This window comes from Electrophorus electricus, chromosome 3 (genome assembly GCF_013358815.1).
Source record: "Electrophorus electricus isolate fEleEle1 chromosome 3, fEleEle1.pri, whole genome shotgun sequence".
Taxonomy (NCBI): domain Eukaryota; kingdom Metazoa; phylum Chordata; class Actinopteri; order Gymnotiformes; family Gymnotidae; genus Electrophorus; species Electrophorus electricus.
Genome location: NC_049537.1, coordinates 14,193,041 through 14,207,183, shown reverse-complemented (window position 1 = coordinate 14,207,183; position 14,143 = coordinate 14,193,041). Strand labels below are relative to the sequence as shown.

Here is a 14,143-nt window from a genome sequence, read left to right as displayed (position 1 = left end):
CCCCCCCCCCGTTCACTACATAACAACCGAGTCATTATTACTGACAAATGCAGCTCTTGAATGACAAATACTTTATCGTCGTTTCCAACTTTACGTGCATAGTATTTGACATACCTGTACTCAGTCGTAGCTGCCCTTGTTTTATATAGCATTGACCGAAAAAAACGCTTGTGTAGCTGTCAAATCCACGCATCAACGAACAAGACGAGCTAGCTTGCTAACTAGCCTCAGTCAGAGGAGCGGCACTTCACAAACGAGTCCAGTTTTAAAATAACTAGATCCGGATGCAAGTATTAACGGCGTATTCAAATAGTGTAAAACAAGTATCTTAACTGCAATATGAAATTATAGTCATTTAAGTCCGTGGCTAAATTTGGTCAATGTGTAAATCCGTCAGTCGCTACTTCCCGTTGTCTTCCTTGAAGGAACACTTTTCTCCAGTTCACTTCTCATCCGGCCATCAGACAACGAGATGGGCGCGGTAACCCTGCAATCAGCCTTGGGAAACCCCACTCTGCAGCAGCGTTCTTACGCACAAATGGCACAGGCCACCGATATCACAATTTAACTCGTATAATAAAAATTATTAAAATGAAAAATAAACTGGACAATATTCAGAATCAGATTTTAGCTTGAGTGTTACAAATGTAAAAATGCGGTTTTGATGGGTGCAAGAGGGAAACTAACTAGGTAGGCCACTCTCTGCAGTTGCACCAATTGCCAACAGACCGTCACTTTGGTGCCAGATTCTTTCTGTCTGGAGGCACAGTTAAAAAGCGTAAGTCCAGTGATATGGTATGATGCTGCTCATTGTGCCCCATATTCTGAAAATATTTTTTCGATGTCATGTGGAGTTTATTTGTTAGGATATTTAAATAAGACCTGTCAGGATTTGAAAATAGAAACAAGACAGCAAATAAAGTATTATTTAATTTGCTTGCGATTGTATGGCTGAATGACAAACTTCTCAAATCAAAGTATAAGATGACACAATTACAGGATCCTTAACATCTTTTCAAAACCTCTAGTTGTCTAGTTATTCACCAGATAAACTGTAAGCATTGTGAAACCCTTTTCAGCATAAAACCATTTGGCAACAATTATTATGATGGAATAATCTAGAACCTCTAATGGTGGCCACAGTTGATGCGAACTGGAAATAGAATCCTAATGGGGTTATATTTCTTTATTTGGTCTGTTGCCTAGATGACATTCACTTGGGACCGAGCAGCTTCTAGCACCTGCTGAAACTGCCACAGCTGAAAAGTTATGAAATCCCAAAGAGGGATGTAGATTTATTCTACCTTATTGTCATGATAGAGCTCAGTTAATCTAAAGTTCTTTCATGAGAGTTCTTTGCATTAAATGCATTTAAATATTGACCTCTTCATTATCTTAGTTATGAGTAATATATTCAATAAATGTATAATCAAATGTAATTTGGAATATTGTGTATTCCTGTACTGTGCACTACTTAATGTTGATCAGGGCAGATATTCCCTGAAGTGGGGAGTGAACACTTGGATACCATAAATGGTGTGTGTAAAAATCTCAAGGGGAGAATTTAACAGCGTCACCTATGGTTTACAACATAGAGTCTCTCTATCACTGGACCAGAGGACAAACAGTCTTACAGTACTGAATCCAGACAAAATGGTAAGTTTTTCCCTTTAGATTTTATGTACTGTTCCTTTTATTAAAACCAATGCTTTTAATGATTCCTACATACCAGCACTGTTCGTAGATCGTTTATGAGCTTTGACTTGTGAACTTTTCAATTTGTCATAAAAAAATAATTTGTAGAATAAAAAAAAAATATTTTCCTTATATGTAGTTATTTCTTCAACGTCTTAGTTTCTTTAAAAAGAAAAGAAAAGCAGAATATAAACTTTGATAATAGAACTGAATAACAAGCAAATGTGACTCTCGTTTCCCTCCTCCCGGAGAAGACAGCGGATAAATCATGATCATTTTTCAAGCTTTTAATCACCAGATTAGAAATTCACTCAATCAACTGATGTAGCAGTTTATTTCCAAGGCATATCACAGATTATACCTTGGAAATCTGACATTTCTGTTTAAAACCTTGATATATTTTCAGCGGCAACATTTTCGCACAATTGAGGCGAATTTAGTCCGCCACTCTCTAGCTAGCTAGATGTTACCTAAACCCAGAACAGGTGTCTAGCAAGCGGTGTCCGGCTGTTTCATCTGGCGCTATTAATCTCAACATGTTTCACTTAAGTTATAATTATGTAACTAGCTATTTTGCAAATATGGCTTGAAATAATGCCAGAAACAGGCTCGTTAGCTTTATCTTTATCTAGTTAGTTAGCTACGTTTGAACATTACGTAACATTACGTAACAATGACGTCACATAACCTGGCTAGCTTGCTATTGAACTATCTTAGCTATCTATGCTATCACTAGCAAGCTAGTATAAAAAGATCGGGTATACAGTAGAGATAACGTGGCTAAGCTAAAAAAAAAAAAAGTTGGTTAACGCTAATTTATTTGGCTTCTATCTGTATTAATTGCTATCCATTTCGTAATGTCGTTTTTGAACAAATTCTACATAATGTGTCTAGCTATGTTTTTTTCTGTCAGATTTTGTGTAAGTTTCTTGCCCACTTGATTTATTCAGTGTGATGAGCCTTCAACATTAGCCTGAAAGTACCTGATCCTCAATGACAATGATTACAATATAATATTTATTAAAGACGTATTCAGAATTATTTTATTTTTTGTATATCCTCAGTGCAAATGTCTTAAATTACATTTGAAATATCATTTTAAAAAGTATTACTTCTGACTTGAGGATGTCTGCAAACATCCTCTGCATAATGTTCCATAATGTTACAAGTAAATTATTTCGTGCATTACCATTATGTTCCTGCTCAGACTTGTGTACAATTAAGATGCCACTGATCTGTCAGCCATGTAGATTTACAGTATATTGTTTCCTTCTGAGGCAAGCAAACTCACCCCTGAGCAGATCACGGAGTATAAAGGTGTGTTTGAGATGTTTGACGAAGAAGGGAATGGCGATGTGAAGACTCAGGAGTTGGAGAGGCTGATGAGTTTGATGGGAATCAACCCAACCAAAAGAGAACTGAGCCAAATGGGTAAAGATGTAGATAAAGATGGTGAGTTTTAAGGTGCAGGGGGTGAAGGGTCTTTGTTGTTTTTGCTAATCAACAGGTCTATCAAATTAGCTGGGATCATCATAAACATGGACTAATCACCAATATTATAGCTCTGAAGCTGTTTTGTACTAAAAGTAACTCCTATGGCCCATCACCTTTAAAATTGGTAAGAATAAAAAACTTCAGTAATAATAACACGTAATAAATGATTCCCCACTGAAAATCATACACAAAACACTTTAATAACAGCAACAACAAGAATAATAGTGGACCAAATTTATTGGAATGTTATTATGATAAATAACATCTTTAATGTCTTTAGTACAGTTAGTATGTCTATAACAGGGCTAAATTTGCTTTATTCGGGGCTTTGAGAATACTACAATCCCAAAAAAGTAATGTATTTAGCTTCTTTATATCAATATATCTGTGGCTTATAATTAAGAGCAGGCCCAAAGCTGCTTTCTTTGGGCATTAAAAAATAGCCCATAATCCCGAATTGGCATGGTTTACTTTTTTAATATGTTTGTGGCTTATGCTACCACTCCTGCCCCAACCACTTACATGTTAATACCAGTTAATTTGAGCGCAGTTCAGATGGAGTTGAGCAAACAGGGACACGTAAGAGGATTAAAGTTATAAGTGCTGGGAATTAGCATTTCACCACACGAGGGTGCTAGTGAACAAAGATTCGCACAATATTTCCTTCGCAACAACGCACCCAGTGCCATCTACAGGCCATGCACTGAAATGACTAAGTTTCCTATTTTTTCACAACATCGTTTGTTTATATTCGCACCGTTTTAATTTTTAGGAGACTAGACTACGTAAAGTCGTAGTCTAGGGATAAATGTCGAGCCCGTCCTCACTCCCTTGGATGGGCCCTAAGCAAAATTCTGCTTACACAGGTCAAGGGCCCCCCCTACTTGACCCATGAGCCATGTAAACCATTTGCTGTTGCCACACAGTCACACCTGACACCCCACTGCTCCCACTGCAATCCCTTCTTTAAAACTGATTGTTCTTATCTGTTGGGCAAGAATAAATAGACCTATACAGGAAAGAATGAGATATAAGCAACCAATATTGTGCATACGAATACATGTTCGTGCATGACACGGCACAAAGATATCTTTTTTGCAGGGTTTCAGTTTATAAACTCTTGCCCATTGACATTTATCAAATGTAATAAATAGCAGTATTTCAATGTCACTTTTGTCAGGCAAAAAGTTACAGAACACTGCAGTGGAACTGGCAGGCAAGCAAGCAAGACACAGATAGACCAAGAGGCACTGCCCAGTAGATTAGCAAGACAGACTAGAGAGATGTGCACCACAAGTTAACACATCAACCTAACGTTACTATTATTTTCTGACATCACATTTTGTGAGAGGGAACACAAATGTAGCTTTTCTTGACCATAAAGATAGGTCTGATTCATCCTCTTGTCAAAGTTGTAAATATTGTTGTAAACATTCTTTTTGACAAGAGGAGAGATGGGGCCCTTGCTTAATTTGTGACACCCTTTCTGACATGTATAGTGAATTTACAGGGTTCCCACCTCTGGATAAATGTCACAGTACGTCATTTTAATGGCCTTTATGAAGTGATATTGTAATTCATGACATTGTTGGGTATGTTGATGAAATGTTTCCCTTTTACAGGCAAAGGCACTTTTAACTGCAACAGCTTCCTGGGTCTTATGGCTCTTTACCATGAGAGAACAAAAAACCAGGATGCTGAACTACGAGCCGCTTTTAAGGTGTTTGATAAGGAGGCTAAGGGCTACATTGACTGGAATACACTGAAGTAAATGAGTCTGACTTAAGTTTCTCACTTAGTAAAACATGTAAATAATTTCACATTAGATCTATGGCTACTATTGCTTTGTAAAAGAATATACTACATCCGTTATCCACCTTAAACAGAAAAACTATGTGATGCAAACATTGTTCTGTGCATTTTTTGCACACCACAGATAGATCTGATATGGTGCTTTGTTTAAATCATTTCTAACTCCTGTACAATATCTAACTCTTGATGTCCTTAGCTTGAGCATGAGCATGTTTTTGCAGGTACGTCCTAATGAATGCTGGTGAACCTCTGAATGAGGAAGAGGCTGAGCAGATGATGAAGGAGGCTGACAAAGATGGTGATGGAACGATTGATTATGAGGGTACAAAAACCTTGTCTTGGAATGAAATCAAATGTAACAGTGCTTGTATTTTGTACAGCTTGTAATCACTCTCATTCTATTAATACTTTTAATTTTGATATGGATATTTCAAATTGCAAGTTGGCACCTATACCTCTGAAACATATAGTAACAGTGCCTTCCTACTGCTTTACTCCAAAAACATAAATGTTATGTATAATATATATTTATTTTATATATTTTCTCTCCAGAATTTGTTGCCATGATGACAGGAGACTCATTCAAGATGAGCTAAAATTGAAGTTAGAAGCTTCCGCATGGCCAGTGACATAGAACACAACTTGCTGGATTAATGGATGATTTCCAAATCATTATTAAATGTATCTGTCCCAACTTCACAGTAAAACATTGCATCAAATGTATGGCAATTTTAAAAGAGGAAAATAAATTTTCATCTAAACTTTGTATTTTATTTTCCTTTAAATGGAAATATATATTTAAACATCTTGGGTTTTTCTATTATTTAGAGTTATAATAATCTATTTTCACAATTTTTCTTATGTCTAACTTTAGTCTAAAGGTCCTGGAACATCTGGTAGCTCTTATGTATATGGTGCAAACAAGCATTGTAAAAGAAGAAAAGTAAAAAAAAAACAAGAACAGTACAATAAAGGGTTAATATCTCTGAACCCGCTACCCGGATACAATCATACTTGGAATGCTCAGCCCTATCTGATGGAGAGATGGACATTACTGAAACCAGTCTTAACCTCCCATCACACTGCAGCCAACCAATAGCAGTCAGAAGGAGGAGGGCCTAGTAGCTCTGGAACACATAGTCTAGGTTTGTAGCATCCTTGCAGTCTCTGCCTATTGAAGAATAACAGGGTGAATAAAGGAATGGGAGGAATAGTGCTGCACAGCAAAGGGGAGAGAGAAGCATGAGTTGGTATTGTGAGGGGACGCAAGGGGGGGAGGTTGTAGAAGGCAGTATTGTCCAGGGAAAAGCTGTTAGCTGGTCAAATTTACAGCTTTGTAGCTGAGCTCTTTAGGCCCATCTGGGGAGCACAGGAGCAGAAACGGTGGAAGAAATTCCCCACCCTTTATTCTTCATCTTGGACATCTGTCTCACTCCACATCCTATGTTTTTATCCTCACCTCTGTGTGCTGTTTCCTCTAATAAGGTGAGTATCTCCATCTGTGGCTTAGGACAATAGATTAGGGTTGTACATAATAAAATGTTAGCCTGACCAACGTACATGATTTAACCAATAGGTCTAAATGTATGGCTAGCTTTGTCATGTGGCGATCACTGATTGGCTGAAGCAGGCCAGGCAGCTGTGATTGGCTGGCAGGTTCACATGTTCTTCATTAAGCATGTAGACTGTTCATTTGCACCCACACATAACAAGTAGAATGAGCGAGAGATGGGAGGAACTTGGTCTGTGCTTTAGCTTTCTTCTAAATAATGTCACCCTGCCAATATCAACACTCAACACAGATTACTGACATGAACTAGTAGAATTTAAAAACTATCCAAGTGGGATAGTTAAAATTGATGTTTCACACAACAGTGGTTAAACTTGCAGTGGAGTTCCTGTTGGTCCTGTGAAAGCAAAGGTGGTCTAGACAATGAGCCAAGAACCACACACCACCAAGAAAATCCATGTGCAATTTGTCTGTGTCAGTTCTAATCAGAAGTCAAATTTTGCTGCTATCATGGGGAATTGCAGGTCTAAACTAGAATCTATCAAAGTTGGGAACTTGGGGTTAACCAGGAGTGAGAAGCTCCTTTAGAAACAGATAAGAACAAAGATTAGAGTCTTTCTCATATGTCCATAAGAGAGGGGTCTTCCAATGTCTCTCCACATTTTGTGCAATATATTGACGAGTTATCTCTTACAGAGTTAAAATTACCTCTGTGGTGTTACTTTGATTCCTCTATCCATATGAAATTGGTGCGTTTTCATAAAGGAACTTTTGGAAAACTGGCTCTTTCTGGTTTATCTCTGGAAAACATTTAACTCTGAGTTCCCTTGATTTGTACACTATATCCTGCTAGTAGTTATAGTCCAGATGTCTTTGCTGAAGCCGAGAGGGAGAAACAGAAGAGAGAGAGATAAGGGAAAGGAAGTACTGTGCATGAGAGAAAGCGAGACCGTGTGCGAGAGAGGCAAACACACAGGCTGGATGCCCGCAGCCCTGCGCTGTCTTACGAAACGCTCCTTCCCTTCATGGGCCCTGTTTCTGCGTACTGTTGTTCCTGGGTAGAGTACCACGCTGGCGCCGCTGCCATTCATCGCTCTCAGCCCATCTCCTCCCCACCAACCCACATCCTACCACAACACCCACGGCTGCCCAGCTGTCTTGGGGAGGGGGACAAGGCACAATTAACGGCAGAGAGAGGTGAGTGAGCGAACACACACACACCCACACACGCACACAAACACACATGCAAGCACTAAACAAAGCAATGTACCAAATAACATACATTTCCACATTAACGTCCAAGCATTTCATTAAAAACATTTGTAGGTGTACAATTAGAGCCTATAGCTCATCTGTTGCGCCATTTGTAGTAGCCATTCTCTAACCATACATAAGTGGTCTGTTTCTGACCACAGGGCCTCAGCTGGCTGAATAAGTTTGGGTGGTGGATAACTCTCGTGATGCAGTGGACCACTGGGATGAAGCAGAGGTCATTGAGCAGCAGACTGAAATAAGGCATGCTGTGCTAAGGAGCAGCATGTGAGGTCATTCCTAGCCACTGCCGTCAGACTTTTTAACAAGTCACTTCACGGCCGGGCCACAAAGCTCCTGTTGCTGGGCTGAGTACTGAGTAGTACTGCCCCTCCCTGTGCTTTCCTCTCACTATGCGCTATAGGAGCATCTGTGTTTTTTCTGTAAGTATTGTAAACTACATACTAGGCAGTCACTGTTATTATTAACTAAATTATGTCACTTTATTGAACATCTTTTTGCAGTCTGCCAACTTACAATTCAAGCAATTCAAGTACCTTATATTGTATTTTTATTGTATCTATATATATGTTCATAGTAGAGCTCCCCCCCCCCAGATATCTAATATATGTTCATAATATTTGCAGTTCTTTGTTCTACCTTTCAAACCTATCCAGCAGTGATACTGATACATTTCAAAACCCTAGCCACATAGCTGCATCTGATAAACATGTACCAGTTCTACACTCACAGCCATGCCTCTACATTGTCAGTTCTAATGCTTTGTTGAGAATGGTCCAAATAATATGTAGTCAGCAGTGGTCCGCTGGTCAGAACTGACCACTAATGAAGGGGGTAGAGGGTGGCTGATGAGCTATGCTTAACAGCAGATGGACTACTCTGTTTACATGCACCTATAAGAGAGGTGTACCTAATATAGTGCCCAGTACATGTAGGTACAGGGTAGTTGATTCTAGTAAAATAAAGAGTATATTCTATAAAGTAGTAGTGTGATTCCAAATGTCTAACCCTAGCTATCATCCTGGCTATAAGTGTAATTTTATTTATATGGTTTTAGATATAAAGCCAACTACAACCAGAGCTTTAAGCATAACGAAAAATACAATGGTTATATGGTATTGTAAGGATATTGCAAAGTACAAAGTACTCTCTTTATCTTGCTTTTTCCCTTTCTGTTACACACACACACTTCTAACTCACGTCTTGTTTCACCTCTGAAAAATTATGATTTGAATACAAGTCAGCATAACCATTGTAAAATTTCATGGCTTGGTCCCTAGTTATGCTTTTGCTTCGAAAAGGCCACACACCAGCATGTGGAAAATAAAAGCAGGTACCTTTGATAAGAGTACACAGGGTGAAATTTAGCAGAACATGTGAATGGAAAGCTGGAGACAGCTTGCGGTTAGAGACGTTCTACCCATCATTCACACACCAAACCCAGACTTCTGTCTACAGCATCTTCAGTTCTCTATTTTAAGCGTTAAAACCTCTTTCCTGCCCCAGCATCCAACCCCCGCGTCCACACACACATCCTAACGGCTGTGATGTGGAAGGAAGCTCAGGCCTTGCCAGAACGCTTACACACACTCAAGCATCCTTATCCACAAAATGTTTTTAGAATGTTTCATCCCCACTGCTCCACACACACACACACACACACACACACACACACACACACACACACACACACACACACACACACACACACACACACACACACACACACACACACACACACACACACACACACACTCACACTCTGCAGACTTACCTATACCTACTATCAGAAATAGGTATCATCTTTTTCTTTTCACACATAAATAGACCATTCAGGCTGGTAAAGGATGTGATACAATTGAAAGCATTAGTCATTGTGATTTTTTATGTAATGTATTCTTATTGATTGCTTCAGTTTATTCCATTTTTGTTTTTAAGTCTAGAGTAAAAGTCTGTGGTTTTCATTTTCCTATAGAAACAAGACTTTCCTAAGCTTTCTTAGTTGGTCCTAGTTAAACTTAACAATGAGTGAAAGCATAATGGATTTTTGCCACATAAAGGCTCTACTGACCTCTCTTTGTCAGGATTTCAGAAAAGACGTGCTTCTGATTTCTAACACAAGTGTGCTCCATCTGGCGAAGCCCAGGTTAAAGCCTGAAAGTCGTTTCCACCATCCACCACTCCCCCCAAACCCAAGCCATGGCTCTCACAACCCTGAAGCCTGGTTTCTGGAGTCCAGCCTCAGTGCCCACCCCAGTCCCAGTTCCTACCCTTGTCCCCACTCTCCCAGCATCCGCTTGCATCCCTGTCACCACCAGCTCCTCAGTGGAGAGCAGGAGAGAGCAGGATGGCATTGAGTCCAGAGCAACTCTCCAGCCCGTGTCTGAGTCAGTCAATGGAACCAGCTTCAACTCCACACAGCTTCCTGTGCAGTGGACAGAGGGGACTGGGGTGGGCACTGTCCTGGTGCCTTTTGGCATAATTACTGTCATTGGATTAGCTGTCTTCATGGTGAGTACAATCTGTTTGTCTGGGAGATAAAGACAGACAGATGAATCATCATCCTTCAGTTTTATACCTTAAATTGTGTTCTCTTCTATAACTGGCAAAATGAATGCATTTATAAGTTACATATTTAATTCCTTAGTGTCTTAGGGATCTCTGCAACTATCTGGTACTGTACCAACAGATACTGTACCACAACTATCAACAACATTTATGATATGTAGCCCACCATCACCATGCTTTCTTACTATGTTCTGAAACACTGGAACCTTTGTATTAGTGAATCATTGTGGAATAATTTAAAGTGTCCTTAATTATTTCCAAAAATCTTATTAGCTAAGTAATCAGCAATCAATAGATGATATTTATAAATTATTTCACAAGTAAAGTGAAAAATCAGCATCCTAGTAACTCCTAGTACTTAAGAGTGCTAATATTTAAGAGCTAATAGTTACAGACTTAATTAAGGATATTGGAGTATTATGTATACATTATTACTAAATAGCATTAATAACAGGAAGACTACTGTTCTGCTGAAGAGCACACTATTTATTTTAGTCACAAAAAAAAACAAACCTACAACTATATGAGCATGATTTAGAAATACAGCAAGTACTGGTCTGCACTAAATGATCCTGCTGTAATCCTTATGAAAGTAGTGTTCAGTTTTAATTATGTACACATTTACTGTAAATTTCAACCCCTTTTTGCAGTAACTTCTCAGTTTTTGTTAAGAAGGCTCTATAAATATAAACAAGAACTTTGAAGGACTTTAAGTAACATTCCCACTGTCCCATGTTTCTTATGAACTAGTATGATAACACTGAATTACTTATTTCTTAGTTAAGTAATTAAGAATTAGTTATTGAACCCTTAAACATGTAATAACCACAATAGTTCTTAGCTGTGGTGATGTAGACTACAAAATCATTATACTTTTATTGCCATTGCAGTTTATTTTATTGAAGAGTAACTAATAGAGAATTATGCTAACATTTAGTTGTTTATTTAGTAAATAAACATTAGAAATGAAGTATTAATTAAGGAACCAAGAAACATTTAGTTACAACAGTAGTTCAAATTTTGATACTCTATTATTATGGTTTAGTCAGTATAGTAGCTTATGGTAGTAAGAAGAATTAATGTAGAACTACAATGGTAAAATTTGATTATTTATTACTAAGTTAATAAGTCTTTAGGTCTTTATTAAGGAACCATACTGTAAAGTGTTAACCTTACTTACCACCAGTACTGTGCTATCAATATACATAATGCACAATATGTGCTTCTTAACCATTATTTCTGTTCCCAGCTGCTGTACATACGGAAAAAGAAAAGGTGAGAAAGAGCTTCACCTTGAAAGATGTGTAGTGCCAGTTATTTGACTACTGTGGTAAGAGCATTGCGAAGACAGGTTTTTCTCCATGCAGGCTGGAGAAGCTGCGTCATCAGCTCATGCCCATGTATAACTTTGACCCAGCTGAAGAGCAGGACGACCTGGAGCAGGAACTCTTGGACCATGGCAGAGACAGCAGCCCAGCAGGGCCGAACTCCAAAGTAAGTGCAACAGAATTAGCCGCAGCGATGGGCTTTCCTCATGTTTTTTTTAAAAGTCAATGTTAAAATTACTTTTTATGTTTTGACACCTAACCATGCAGTTACTTGTAGTTAAATATCTGATATTGTCATGCTTTGTGTGAACATATCCTGTATTTCTATTCAAAACACAGAACAATGCAGAACAAAACACTGCAGCCTAGCAACAGTCCAACATCCCATTTCCTCCTGTATGGCCACATCACACATTTACTAGGCACTCCACCCGCCATACCATTGCAGAGTTGTGATCAGCTCCTTCTCATGCTTCTTTATATGCCAGCAATCCAATTCAGTGCTAACCTTTACCTCCTTGGCTCGTGTCCACTAAACATATTTTGGTGTTCTATAGTGAAGTCCTCCAGGTTGTAGCACTCTATCACTCCTCTTTTCTTCACTCAGACTCTGACGATGAGGCAGGGTATGACTCAGAGGCCCAGTCGACTGGTCTTCACAGATGTTGCTGATGCCATTAATGCGTGACAGAGGTTCTACGTGAGAATATGCCAGCTTGAAGATTCACATTTGGATCGTGTCTGTTTCTTGTCAATGTGACCACGAGACTCAGAAGATTAAATTGGGTTCGTTATAGAAAACAGGAACAGGACTCCTCTCATCTATGTAATATGGATGTTCTATAACTATTTAAAGGAGCAAAGTCATTTTTACCATTTAAAATAGCAAATAATATTTCTGAAAGTGATTATTTTATTATTATTATTTTTTTTGGAGAAAGTGCAGCTCAAGTGAGATGAAGAATCAGATTGCTTTGTAATCCAAAAAAAAAAGAACCAGTCTGTGCTCCACAGAGCTGATCCCCCTGACATGGGGGATAATGGCTGTTTAATCATTTGAAGACAAATTATTGAAAAAATTACTTATTGCTCCTTTAATATGGATTTCATTTCTGATTCACCCTCTCCTTCTTTGATCAAGCCCAATCAAATATTGTAACAGATATCTAAACACGCACCTACACAAAAAAGCCATTTGTTTCTTGTTTCTTGTTTCATGGGTCCTAACATTGTGCATTTCTAGATTCCCAGGCTATTTTGTGAGAAGATTTTAGTGAACATTAAAAGAAAATAGTTGCATCACACACTCTTAAAGGAAAAATCTCCACTTACAGACATTTCCACTTTTTTGTAATGGGATAGTTTTCTTGGTTGTTATGTTGAACCTTTACCAAGTCACGTTTCAACCTGGCATGTACGTCATACTTTCATGACATTCTTTTTTCAGGAGTGCAAGAGTAGAAGTGGTTGTCAGCCTTTTTTTCCATTCTTAAATATCTGCATCTAGAGTCCCACACCTCTAGCAAGGGTTACTGCACGATCCCTTCATTTTTTTAAAGGATATTCTTTTTACTATAGTACTTATATCAAAGAAAAGACCAAAATGATGACAATGGGAGACAGCACCAACAAGTTTTGCCAAAAAACCCCACTCACTGACACTGGAAATGTGCCGTGGAACTCTAGTTCCTCAAAAAGCTTCTGCCTTCACTGCAAATCTGCGTCAGCAATATCAAAGTGAGACCATTCCAGCAGACTGTTAAGAATTTCACAGTAACTTCAAAGCGGATTCACCTCCCTGCCCCATTTAAAATGTAGTGTGAGGAAGCAGAGGTGAAATCAAAGAGCCAGTATTGTGTAGGAAGACTGGACTTCCATGATGGGGCATGAAATAATGTCCTAGTGACAGAATACTATTACAGACCTCATGGAGCAAATTCCTCTCACTAAAAACGCTTTGGCCGAGGAGTGTGAGGAGTTTAGTGCCCACAGACCTTGGAAGAGCATGAAGTGGAAATCAAGACTGTTGGATGGAAAATATTAGTCTTTCTCTATATATTTGTAATATATAGCATCTTTGTTCTGTCCCATTATAGTGTGCTTCCTGCTCCTACTATTTCAAAGTTTGCCCACTATGCTAGCTACTCTGCACACACGTGAGTGTTGGCCAGTGTTTAGAGGTTCTCCAGGACTTTTTTTAGCACAGAAAAGAGAAATATGGATCCGAATGGATCTCATACTTGCAATTTGTAATGACAGAGGGCTAAACATTGACAAAGAGAAAAATGAGTGTAGTTCATGTCTAGATGAGTGTGTGTGTGTGTGTTAACTACGAGTTATAATCATTTTTCCCTTTCATACACATACCAGCAACAAGGAAATTAGAAAATGTTTTAATGTGTTTAAACATAATAAGTAATAAAGCAAAAAAAAAAAAAACAGTGGCGTGTTTACAGACATTTAT

At 38.6% G+C, this 14,143-nt stretch overlaps 3 protein-coding genes across 5 annotated transcripts in view; 2 read left to right on the top strand and 1 right to left on the bottom strand.

The window, feature by feature from the left end:
- gnb1b (guanine nucleotide binding protein (G protein), beta polypeptide 1b) overlaps positions 1-475 on the bottom strand; it is a 28,461-nt gene extending 27,986 nt beyond the window's left edge. The window contains exon 1 of one of the 2 annotated variants that reach the window (XM_027000613.2): positions 115-475. The gene's annotated coding sequence lies outside the window, so the exon portion shown is untranslated. The remainder of the gene's footprint in view (positions 1-114) is intronic. The other variant, XM_027000612.2, reaches the window with a different exon arrangement.
- An 80-nt stretch (positions 476-555) lies between these two features.
- Positions 556-5,732, top strand: LOC113571589 (calglandulin). Its single transcript, XM_027000614.2, has 6 exons — positions 556-778; positions 1,596-1,656; positions 2,973-3,147; positions 4,812-4,956; positions 5,223-5,323; positions 5,554-5,732. The coding sequence occupies exons 2-6, from the start codon at positions 1,654-1,656 to the stop codon at positions 5,595-5,597; spliced, it is 468 nt and encodes a 155-aa protein (XP_026856415.1). The 5' UTR covers positions 556-778; positions 1,596-1,653; the 3' UTR covers positions 5,598-5,732.
- A 377-nt stretch (positions 5,733-6,109) lies between these two features.
- Positions 6,110-14,097, top strand: si:ch211-161c3.5 (uncharacterized protein C3orf18). Of its 2 annotated transcripts, XM_027000538.2 has the most exons (7): positions 6,110-6,486; positions 7,574-7,708; positions 7,927-8,205; positions 9,868-10,294; positions 11,601-11,626; positions 11,719-11,845; positions 12,287-14,097. In XM_027000538.2, exons 4-7 carry the CDS (start codon positions 9,983-9,985, stop codon positions 12,365-12,367), a joined length of 546 nt encoding a protein of 181 aa, XP_026856339.1. In that variant the 5' UTR covers positions 6,110-6,486; positions 7,574-7,708; positions 7,927-8,205; positions 9,868-9,982; the 3' UTR covers positions 12,368-14,097. The 2 variants fall into 2 exon arrangements, with proteins under 2 accessions (XP_026856339.1, XP_026856340.1); XM_027000539.2 differs by lacking the exon at positions 7,927-8,205.
- Positions 14,098-14,143: the final 46 nt, after the last annotated feature.

What these genes read in the sequence shown, in the direction of transcription:
- LOC113571589 (XM_027000614.2), top strand. An exon ending in TAAAGATGTAGATAAAGATG is followed by an intron (nt 3,148 to 4,811) that starts GTGAGTTTTAAG and finishes TCCCTTTTACAG; the next exon opens with GCAAAGGCACTTTTAACTGC. An exon ending in ATTGACTGGAATACACTGAA is followed by an intron (nt 4,957 to 5,222) that starts GTAAATGAGTCT and finishes ATGTTTTTGCAG; the next exon opens with GTACGTCCTAATGAATGCTG.
- si:ch211-161c3.5 (XM_027000539.2), top strand. Translation starts at nt 9,983, where the DNA reads ATGGCTCTCACAACCCTGAAGCCTGGTTTCTGGAGTCCAGCCTCAGTG. An exon ending in TTGGATTAGCTGTCTTCATG is followed by an intron (nt 10,295 to 11,600) that starts GTGAGTACAATC and finishes TTCTGTTCCCAG; the next exon opens with CTGCTGTACATACGGAAAAA. An exon ending in TACATACGGAAAAAGAAAAG is followed by an intron (nt 11,627 to 11,718) that starts GTGAGAAAGAGC and finishes TTCTCCATGCAG; the next exon opens with GCTGGAGAAGCTGCGTCATC.